Source organism: Mus caroli, unplaced genomic scaffold (genome assembly GCF_900094665.2).
Source record: "Mus caroli unplaced genomic scaffold, CAROLI_EIJ_v1.1 scaffold_15057_1, whole genome shotgun sequence".
NCBI classification, from domain to species: domain Eukaryota; kingdom Metazoa; phylum Chordata; class Mammalia; order Rodentia; family Muridae; genus Mus; species Mus caroli.
The window spans coordinates 5,811-16,102 of record NW_018390963.1 but is presented as its reverse complement, the minus strand read 5'-3'; the positions used below and the strand labels follow the sequence as shown (position 1 = coordinate 16,102).

Below are 10,292 nucleotides of genomic sequence, written 5' to 3'. Positions count from 1 at the left end.
ACAATATAGGAGCTAGAGAAAGTACCCAAGAGCTGAAAGGGTCTGTAACCCTATAGGTGGAACAACAATATGAACTAATCAGTACCCCCAGACCTCGTGTCTCTAGCTGCATATGTAACAGAAGATGGCCTTGTCAGCCATTATTGGGAAGAGAGGCCCCTAGGTCTAGCAAACTTTATATGCCCCAGAAGAGTGGAAACCAGGGCCAAGAAGTGGGTGTGAGTGGGTAGGGGAAAGGGTCAGCTGGAAGGTATAGGGGACTTTTGAGATAGCATTTGAAATTTAAATGAAGAAAATATCTAATAAAAAAATGTGGGAAAAAAAACATATTCACCTTTTGGGCTGTCTTGTCTAGAGTCAACAGGAGAGGCTATGCCTAGACTTACTACAACCTGATAAACCAGAGCTGATTGATATCTGTGGGTGACCCCCCTTTCTGAAGAGAAACAGAGGAGGAGTGAATGGGGAGAGAGGAAGGAATAAGAGGAGAGGAGGGAGAAGAAACTAAGGTTGGGTATAAGATTAATTAATTAAAATATAAAAATGAAAAAGTACTTTGTTATAATGTAATTACGTCATTTCCTCTTCTCTTTTTCCCCCTCTAAACCCTCCCATTTACCCAGCTTTTACTCTCTTTCAAATACATGGCATCTTTTTCTTAATGTGTGTGTGTGTGTTTGTGTGTCTGTGTATACGTGTGTGTGTGTGTTTATAATATATGTTATATATTATAATATCATATAATAAGCATATATATACCACATACACACACACAAATATATATAAAAAAAAAAACAGCTACCTAGCACTATGTTGCTTCTCTGCCTGCCAGATAGAGCCAGGAACTAGACATATAAGAACTACTCAGCTGGCATTCCCCCTCTGTCTCTTACTCTCCCTCTCCCTCACCCCTGTCATTACACTTACTCTCCCTCCCCCTTTCCCTCCCCCTCCATCTTCTCTATATCTTCCTCACATGTTCCTGGCCAAACTCTTCTGGTCCTCTCTCTCTTTCTATCCTTCTCCGTCCCTCTTTCTCTGCCTCTACCCCTTTAGAGGCCCATTCTCTGCTCCCTGACTCCCTACCCCCAATAAACTCCCTTTTATACTAGGCCGGTCACATGGCAATTATTCCTCAGGGGATAATGTTGTGCTAGTATGTTGTACTAAGGGACTCCATCTCACTGAAGTATATTGCATTTTTTGAGACACAACAACCCATGTTAGTATCCAACAAAACAGCTTATGTTGAGAACACCCACAATGAGAGGCTTCATGCACACGAAATTGTCATAAAATACACTTGAAAAATTACTCATGATGAAGCATTAGTAATTCACATTTCTGGCCACACAGCTGATGATTTCTAAGGTCAGGACACAAACAAAACTAACTACAATATGTTCCCCCACAGAGCCATGGCAACAGCAAAGTGTGTCACTGATGAGCCTCAGCTAAGAAGCAGAAGGAAGGACAATCTCCAGGAGATGCTGACAGAAGTGGGACTGTCTATTGACTACTGGTTGCCTAAGCTTCAGGAAGATCTGGGTGTCACCTCCGCCCAGGCCTTACAATATTTAGACAGGAACGACCTCCAGAAGCTGAAGTCCCAGACAACACACACATGGGAGAAAAGGGCTCTGGAGAAGTTACTGGACTTCTCACAGCCAAACAGTGTTGCAGAGCTACAAGATGCTACAGTAGAGATGATAAAGAACAGGCAGAGGCAGGCAGACCAGGCACTGCAGGCTCTGAGAGCCTTGCAGTCAGAAGGGAAACACAGAGAGGAAGAGGCAGTGAGGAGAAAAGAAGCAGAGCTGAGACAAGCAATGGAGATCCCTGAGGAGTGCTGGCCAAATCCTGAAGTGTCCCTAAAAGACATCACTGAAATAATGGAGAGACAACTCAGTCACATGGAACAGACCCTGGCTCACAGTCAAAATCTCTCAGATGGAGACCTGGTCAGATGGGCATCTGGAGGGCTGGCTCTACAGGGGATTTATAAGACCAACCACCCAAGAAGCCTGATTCAGAAGAGAGAAGAGCTACTCAGTGTCCCTAAGCAGTTCTCACTTGTTGGCCCAGAACATGGCACTGAAATAAAAACGATGGAATTTTCGTCTTTTCAAGAACAAGCCATGTTTACACAGACTATAAACATGATGGGTTTCAGTTCAACCTCCTTGGTTAAAGGCGAAGGTTGGGGATTTAGTCTAGAAGCTGGTATGGGTCAAAACGAACAGACAGCATCTGAGAATACACACCAATCCCATTCAGAGCAAACTTATTTTTGCTCAGCCAGGTTCAGCTACATCCCATTGGCCACCTGCCATTTTCACATCAATGATCTTGAACTCTCCCAGGCTGCTCTCCAGGAACTAAGAACTATTGAAGAACTCCTGGAGCAGACTACAGACCACCGAGATGAACTACCCTTACTAAGGCACAGGGCTGAAAACTTTTTCCATAGGTTTGGCTCTCATGCTAACCAGGGCCCTCTGCAACTGGGTGGAATCTACTGCTGGAAAGCCATTTCAGAAGGTTTCAAAAGTGAGCACCTGGCTGATGTAAAGCAGCAAACAAGAGAGTCTTTGAATATTTACATTACAGGCAGTTATAGTGGCTTTGGAGTTAAAGTCGGTGCAAGTGTTAATATAGCAAACTCAAATTCAAAAACAGCATCATTCAGTACAACTCATCTACACTCTCAAACCAAGGTACAACTATCTGTAGCCCAGATAGGTGGACCAGCAGAAGCAGATGGAATTGCCCAGTGGACAGCTGGACTTGTAGCTAGCAATCAAACCTGGTCTGTCATTGACAGGGAACTGCAGTTGGTACCTATTTGGGACATCATCATGTCCAGTCACAGAACTGAATTTAAGAATGCTCTTCAAGTGGCCAACTGCCTAAAAGACAACTACACTGCTCTGACTGAACAAGATGCCCAGAATCAAGAGGGGGAAGAATTTCTTACTGCTAAAAAAAAAGCTAAGCTTTTCCTAGAGGACATAAAATGCTGGGAGGTTTCTGATCCTGAAGAACAGCTTACAAAGTTAGTAGATTTTATGCAAACATTGAGTCAAAAAATAAAAAGTTATAACATTTGGATTAATACATGTCTCAGAGATCAGGATCTGCAAAATTTTCTAATAAACATTGTCAAATTCTGCAAAAATTCACCCACTTATAAAACTCAGTTTATTAAATCTCATTTGTGCAGCCTTCTAGAACCTCATGTCTACAAAGTTACAAACTTTCCTCAGGCACACTCCATCATACAGTGGATCAATCAGTCAGAGTCAGAGGAAGAACAAGTCAAAATTTCCTCATTTTCTGAATTCATTAAAACTTTAAAGAACACCCACAAAATCCTGATAGAAATGAGTTTCAAAAATGACTCCTCAGAAACAGTGGAAGAGGCAAAGAAAATGGCTACATATGAGGTCACCACAGCCCTCAGCTCCTTCTTGAAGTACCTCAGAGAAACACAGCAGTCAGAGATGCAGCTGCTGCTACTCTCCATTGCAGCTGGTGCAGGCTATCAGTTGGTAAACAGTATTTTTCAGCCTCTTCTGGGGTGTCAAGAGTTAAACTTCCTCTTGGAGCAAATGGAGAATAGCCAACACAAATATCAAGAGCTTAAAAATATTTGCAATTACAGAGCCCAGGCATTCCTGGTGCTCACAGCTCTAAGAGCCACAGTTCTAATCACAGATCTTTCTACAGAAGAGAAAAGACAACGTTTAACATTAATTAAACAACATATGGGGACACTGTTGTCTGAAGAAGTTGCACATGTTCTCACAAAACATGAAGAACATCATGACTGGGAAAGTCTGGAGAATGATTTGAAACTACTCACTGAGGGGGACTATAAAGCCACCACCCATTCCTTACAAATGGATGAGGTAAAAAAACAATTGCAAAGTCTCTGCCATGAAAAGAAACAGACCTATAAACAAAAAAGTAATGAAAACATCACAAAAGGAATGATAGAAAATGGACCTTTCCTGGACTTACTACAACGTCTAGGCCTAGACAATTACTATCCAAAAAGGATGAGCAGAGCTGAGTTCCATCTGATCTATAAGACCTCTGTGTACAATTCACAGCCGAGGTCTGAAACAGAGCTTCCATTCTATTTCCTACAAAAGCTACTGATGTTGGATTATGGGTTGAGACATCTTATAGTCAAAGATGATGAAAACATAAAAAAACAAATCTCCATAGGTTCCTTCAATCACGAAAATGAAGATATTGATCCATATGAGGATGCCATTATAGACAATGACAGTCCTGGCCATCCTTCAGACACTGAGTCCTGGCCCCACATTCACCCATTGGATATCCAGATGGCCATTTTACACTGTGCAGATGATCTTACCAGGCAATATATTTTGTCCAAACTTTCCATTTGTCAATATGCACTCCCTCTTGTGGTACCAAATCCCAACACTTCTCAGGTTGAATTTTGTCTCTGGTCTCTCAGACAAATTAGGAAAAGTTGGCAAGATGCAAGTAAATCTCCACAGGACAAGATCTACAGTCACAGAAATCAGCAGATGTGTCGTGTCTCTACCCCCATTGTGTCCTTCATTAGAGTTGGAAATGGCCTCTCTGCTTCCAAATCTCAGATCATGAACTCTCTTCTCAGTAAACGTAAACATGATGTGTTTTTTCACAGACACTGCAGAGGAAGCAAAAAACACTGTCTCCTGATGCCTGGAGTGGTGGAAATCTGCTGGTTCTGTCCTGCCAGCCAAGGTGAGGACATGTTTGACAATTGTCTGACCTTCACCAATCTTCATGGAGATGCCAAGGAACACATCCAACAACTCAGCCTTCTCCAACATGTCTCTTCTATCATTGTGGTCCTCATGTCAGTTTCTGATAACAATAAAGAAAACCAAAAGCTTGTCAGACACCTCTGGCAGTCATCAACACCTTTGATCTGCTTGATTGATGACAAAGAAAAGGTCATAGCAAATACTTCTGGTAAAAGAATGAGAATTGGCATCAAGAATAGAAATGAGGCAGAATTAACAGAGGAGCTCACCAATGCCATCAAACAATTTCTAGAGCTCTCTAACACTGCTCTCAGTTTAGAGGACTGTTCACAGACAGCTCGAGAGCTAGGATTTATTATTGATGAAGACCAGAGAGAGTGCAAGGAAGCCAAAGAAAAAGCTCAGACTATAATGGCCCTCCTGGAGGAATACGAGTTATCTCAGACAAAAGAAAATTTACTACCCCTTCAAGGACGACTTTGGCACCTTTGGTGTAAGAAGGACAAAGAATTCTATCATCTGAGAGAAAAGGGGAATCGGAGCATTGAACAACACAAGAGTGAGATTGAAACACAAAAAAGAATAATTCGACGTCAGCAGTTGGAAAAAGCCTTTCCTCTCAATGATTTAATGTGCTCTGTTCTCGAACTCCTCCAAGATTATTCAGATGCACATAACAAACTCTACTTTTTACAGTGGCTGACTCTGTTTTTTGACAACCTGACAATAGAACACCTGGAAAAATTACATGAAAGGCAGAGATCTTTGTGGATAAGGATACAAACAGAAAAGGAAAGAGCACAGAAGAGCAACTCCCTGGAACTCTGGCAGAATCAGATAGAAGCCATCTCCACAGAGATTCATGACTGTACTTTAGGAATTGAGCACCTTCTTCGAGAAGTTGGCCAGATCTATGAAGCTCTGGAAGAAACTTCCTCCTCTAGAGATAGCCTTTTTCTCTGCCTCCCTCAAATTGCTGCAGACCTGATGATAGCTGGTGTTCCCATTGAGCTGATGGATGGGGATGCTTCATATGTGCCTCTAAGGTGGGTAGCAGCTATTTTTGACAAGATCTCAGAGAAAGTTGGAGACAAAAGTCTGTTTGTTCTCTCTGTCCTTGGCCTGCAGAGCTCAGGGAAGTCTACCCTGCTGAATGCCCTGTTTGGTGTGCAGTTCACAGTCAGTGCAGGAAGGTGTACCAAGGGAGCCTACATGCAGCTCCTGAAGGTTGAAGAGACATTCACAAAAGAACTAGGCATTAAATATGTGCTTGTTGTAGACACAGAAGGACTTCGGGCTCCAGAACTCAACAACAAATCTCAGAATTGGGACCATGAGTTGGCAACATTAGTCATTGGCCTTGGAAACTTGACTCTGATCAATATTTTTGGGGAGAATCCCTCAGACATTCAGGACATTCTACAAATATCCGTTCAAGCATTTCTGAGAATGAAACAAGTGAAAATCTCCCCCAGGTGCCTCTTTGTCCATCAGAATGTTGGAGAAGTTACAGCAAAAGACCAAACTATGGAAGGACGGAGGAGACTGGAGCAGAAACTGGATGAAATGACTGCATTGGCTGCTGAGTTGGAAGAGTGTTCCAACATAACCCGCTTCAGTGATGTAATTAAGTTTGATGCTAATCGACATGTCTATTACTTTGCTCACCTATGGGATGGCAATCCCCCAATGGCTCCTCCCAATCCTCGCTATAGCTACAATGTCCAGGAACTAAGGAATGCAATTCTTTCAACTGCCCAGCAGGAATCTAGGGGAAGGATCTTGAAAATATCAGATTTCAAATTCAGAGTTCAAGATTTGTGGAAAGCCCTTGTCAGTGAAAACTTCATTTTCAGTTTCAGGAACACACAAGAGGTCATGGCCATGAGCAAACTGGAAACAAAATATAACGAATGGACCTGGGAGCTAAGAAGTCATGTACTGGACTTACAGAATCAGCTTAACAATCAGATTCAAAATGGGAAAATCCTTACACTCACATATAATTTATTAGAGGATCCACTTAGCAGGAAATTTAAAACCATCAAAGAAGAATTTGACAAATATTTTGAAGAAGACCCAGATTGTGAAATATTGGTTCAGTGGAAAGCAAATTTTGAACACAAGCTACTAATCCTTAAAGATGCACTTATTTCAGACACCAGACGGAAATGTAATGAACATATCAGTCTTAAAAAAAGCCAAGAAATACTTGATAACCAAAAGTCAAAATATGAAAATCAGTTGTTAGAGAGGAGCAGAAAGTTAGCTTTAAATTTGAAGGGTAAGGAATTAAGTGATAAAGAGCTGCATGAGAAATTCAGTCAACTTTGGACAAGTTGGATTTATGATGTATCTTCCAGTGTCCCTCATGTCACAGAGCCTAACATTGATTTGGACTCTGAAAATATCCTTCTGGAATATTTCAAGAAGGACAAAGATATTGTGGAAAGACTAAAAATAAAGTCTAGAGAAAAGTTTGAAATCATGTATGACAAACATATTCAAATGAAAAAAAAATACCTTTTACTTAGAAAGAGTTTAGAAACCTGTCATGTTGAATCCATCAAAAAGACAACCAACAACATTCAGTTAAAATTTACAGAAACACTTGAAAACATGTGGAAGCAAAAGCGTGATTACAGTCAGAATTACTTTCATGAAATCTTGAAGATCATAGAAAATGAGCTGAAATCTGAACCCTGTGAGAGAGACTACACATTTACCAAAGACTACATCATTGACTTATCCTTGTACTTATTCCAAAGAGCATCCAAGGATTTCAAGAAAATGCATGAGGCATTCAAGACTGCAAATGACCCTGTGAACTATCTGGAGAGAAAGAAAGATGATTTCTTTATGAGTTTTAAGATCTCCTGCCAAGGTGCCACTTCAATCACTTCCTTTGTTGACTTCCTATGGCTCAAGCTCACTCCTGCTATATCTGCCAGCATATGGAAAATAATGGTTCAAAAGATAGCTGGAGACATGCGAGCCACCTGCCCTGAATTCAATGGAAACAGAGCTAACCTGGAGAAACATATTCTCTACTCTCTAGCAGAAGAAGAAAAATTTGATAAATACTGGAAATACATTCAAAACCCAGAGGAATTTTTCAGGGATTATATTAGAGACCACATTACAAGATACTGTTCAGAAAAAGAGAGTGAAAAAATAAAAACCTTTTTAAACATAAATTTAGGTGACATCAAGAATACCATCCTGTCTGCCATTCATAAATCCACAAAGGTAGCTAAAGCTAAAGGCAGCACTGCATCTGGCTGGCTGGATTTGTTCTGTGACCACCTAGGGAGCAACCTGGTCTTCCCAAGGAGAGACCTGGTAAGCATAGAGCATCAGGAGCTAATGGATACTGAATTCCTCAAAGAAGCCATGAGCAAAGCTTTGGCTCCTGCAATGAGGAAAGTAGAAGAGGATTGTTCAAGTAAGCCCATAGATGAAATTGTTCCTGAGATTGAGAAAATTCTCTCTGAACATCTCTGTGGCTGTTGGAAACAGTGTCCTTTTTGTAAGGCAATTTGTACAAACACCATTCCCCAGCATGAAGGAGACCACAGTGTGCCATTCCACCGTCCTCAGGCTGTCAGTGGTTGGCATTGGCATAAAACAGACCAGTTTGACATTAATGTTTGTACTAGTAATGTAGCAAGTAATATTTCCTTCATTTTAAATGACCACAGGAAATTCCCATACAAGAAATATCGAGACGCAGGAGGTGATTATGCCACATGGAGCATCACCCCAGACTCATCTACCCAGCCATATTGGAAATGGTTTGTCTGTCATTTCAGATCGAAGCTAGAAGAGAATTACGGCAAAAAATTTACAGGGAGAGGTAGTCTTCCAGATTTATGGACCAAAATCACAAAGCAAGAAGTCCTGAATGACTTAAAAAAATAATAACTGTCACAGACAGAACACTAGATGGGTCACAGAAATTTTCCTTCAGCCAAGGGAGCCTAATGGAGAACACCATGCAGGAGGATCTGCAGTAGGCGTTTGAGCTTCCTTGAGATGGCCCACTCTATTGGGCAATTTTCCTGCAGACAAATATGAAGTTAAACTTTCCTAAAATAAGATCAGATGAATTAATGATTTTATAGAATTTCTGAATTGATTTAAATAGTTTTAGGGAGCTAGGATTAATGATAAAAAGTTTAAGGAGATGGCTTAATTTGTTCTGCTAAATAGATATGATAAAGTAAGAATTTTGAGCAGAATGTGACTTTCCCTTGTAGTATAGTGAGGGCTACATAGGTTTGAAAAGGAGTACAGAGAGCTTTCATGCATTGCAAGTCTGTAATAGTGCTTAGAAGAAGAAAATAGCCTTGGGACAAGTTAATGCTCAAAACATTCATTCTAGGTTGGGTCTGAGATCTAGAGATGTGGTCACAGGTTTTGGTGGGCTCCATAAAAAGGCAAGGTAATGAACAAGGAGTAAATAATTCTATTATTAATATAGAATAGAGAATAGATGATTCTCCAGTATACCTGAACAAGACTTCAAAAATAAGATGTAAGAGAGATTGTTTCTTCGTAAATACAGATTGATCATCATCTAAGCATATGGAAACCTTGCTACTGTAGACTTGGCTTGCTTAAACATTGTTAATCAATAAGAAAAGAATTATGGCTTTAGTTTGCAATGGAGAAAAAGATGAGAGAAAGTTAGATGAGAAATGCTTAGGTATGAGTTTCAAAAGAGAAATACACAATCAATACTCCTGTTGTAATTTCCTCTTGTGTGATGATTTTATTGTCTTATTGAAGAACATGTGGATAACTTTGTCTTAGATGGTGTTAAAAGGCTAAGAAAAAAATAAAGCTGTTAGAGCTCACTTGCTGGAGCTTGCATCATCCACCAAGTGTGTGAGCATGTGCCTGCTTTACATTGTCTACAATCACAGATGCCCTCCTTGGATCATTGACATAGCTAATCTTCAACATCCTCATATCAATTTAGGTTGCATTATAAATTAAATAGGTAAAAATAAATAAGTTATTATTGCAAGACTTGAAGATTTTCTATGAAAATGATTTTACTTCTCTCTGATTTGTTATCTCCTGCTTTATCCATATATACTAAATATGTTAATGTTCCATTGTTTTGACATATTCTTTTGCTTATTTACTTTGACTTTGGTTGTTTTCTGTTCTTGTTCTTATGGAAGAGTATTGTTCTCCTGTATTTCTTATTTTGTGTTATTTTTATTCTATGTGGGGTTTTTTTATTAATTAGGTATTTTATTCATTTACATTTCCAATGCTACCCCAAAAGTCCCCAAAACCCTCCCCCACACACACGCACACTCCCACTTCTTGGCCCTGGGGTTCCCCTGTACTGAGGCATATAAAGTTTGCAAGACCAATGGGCCTCTCTTTCCACTGATGGCCGACTAGGTCATCTTCTGATACATATGCAGCTAGAGACACTAGCTCCGGGGAGTACTGGTTAGTTCATATTGTTGTTCCACCTATAGG

The 10,292-nt window shown here is 40.4% G+C and overlaps 1 protein-coding gene across 1 annotated transcript; it reads left to right on the top strand.

Moving 5' to 3' along the window:
- Positions 1-1,389: 1,389 nt before the first annotated feature.
- Positions 1,390-9,895, top strand: LOC110288915 (interferon-induced very large GTPase 1). Its single transcript, XM_021155152.2, has one exon. It carries the CDS (start codon positions 1,401-1,403, stop codon positions 8,709-8,711), a length of 7,311 nt encoding a protein of 2,436 aa, XP_021010811.2. The 5' UTR covers positions 1,390-1,400; the 3' UTR covers positions 8,712-9,895.
- Positions 9,896-10,292: the final 397 nt, after the last annotated feature.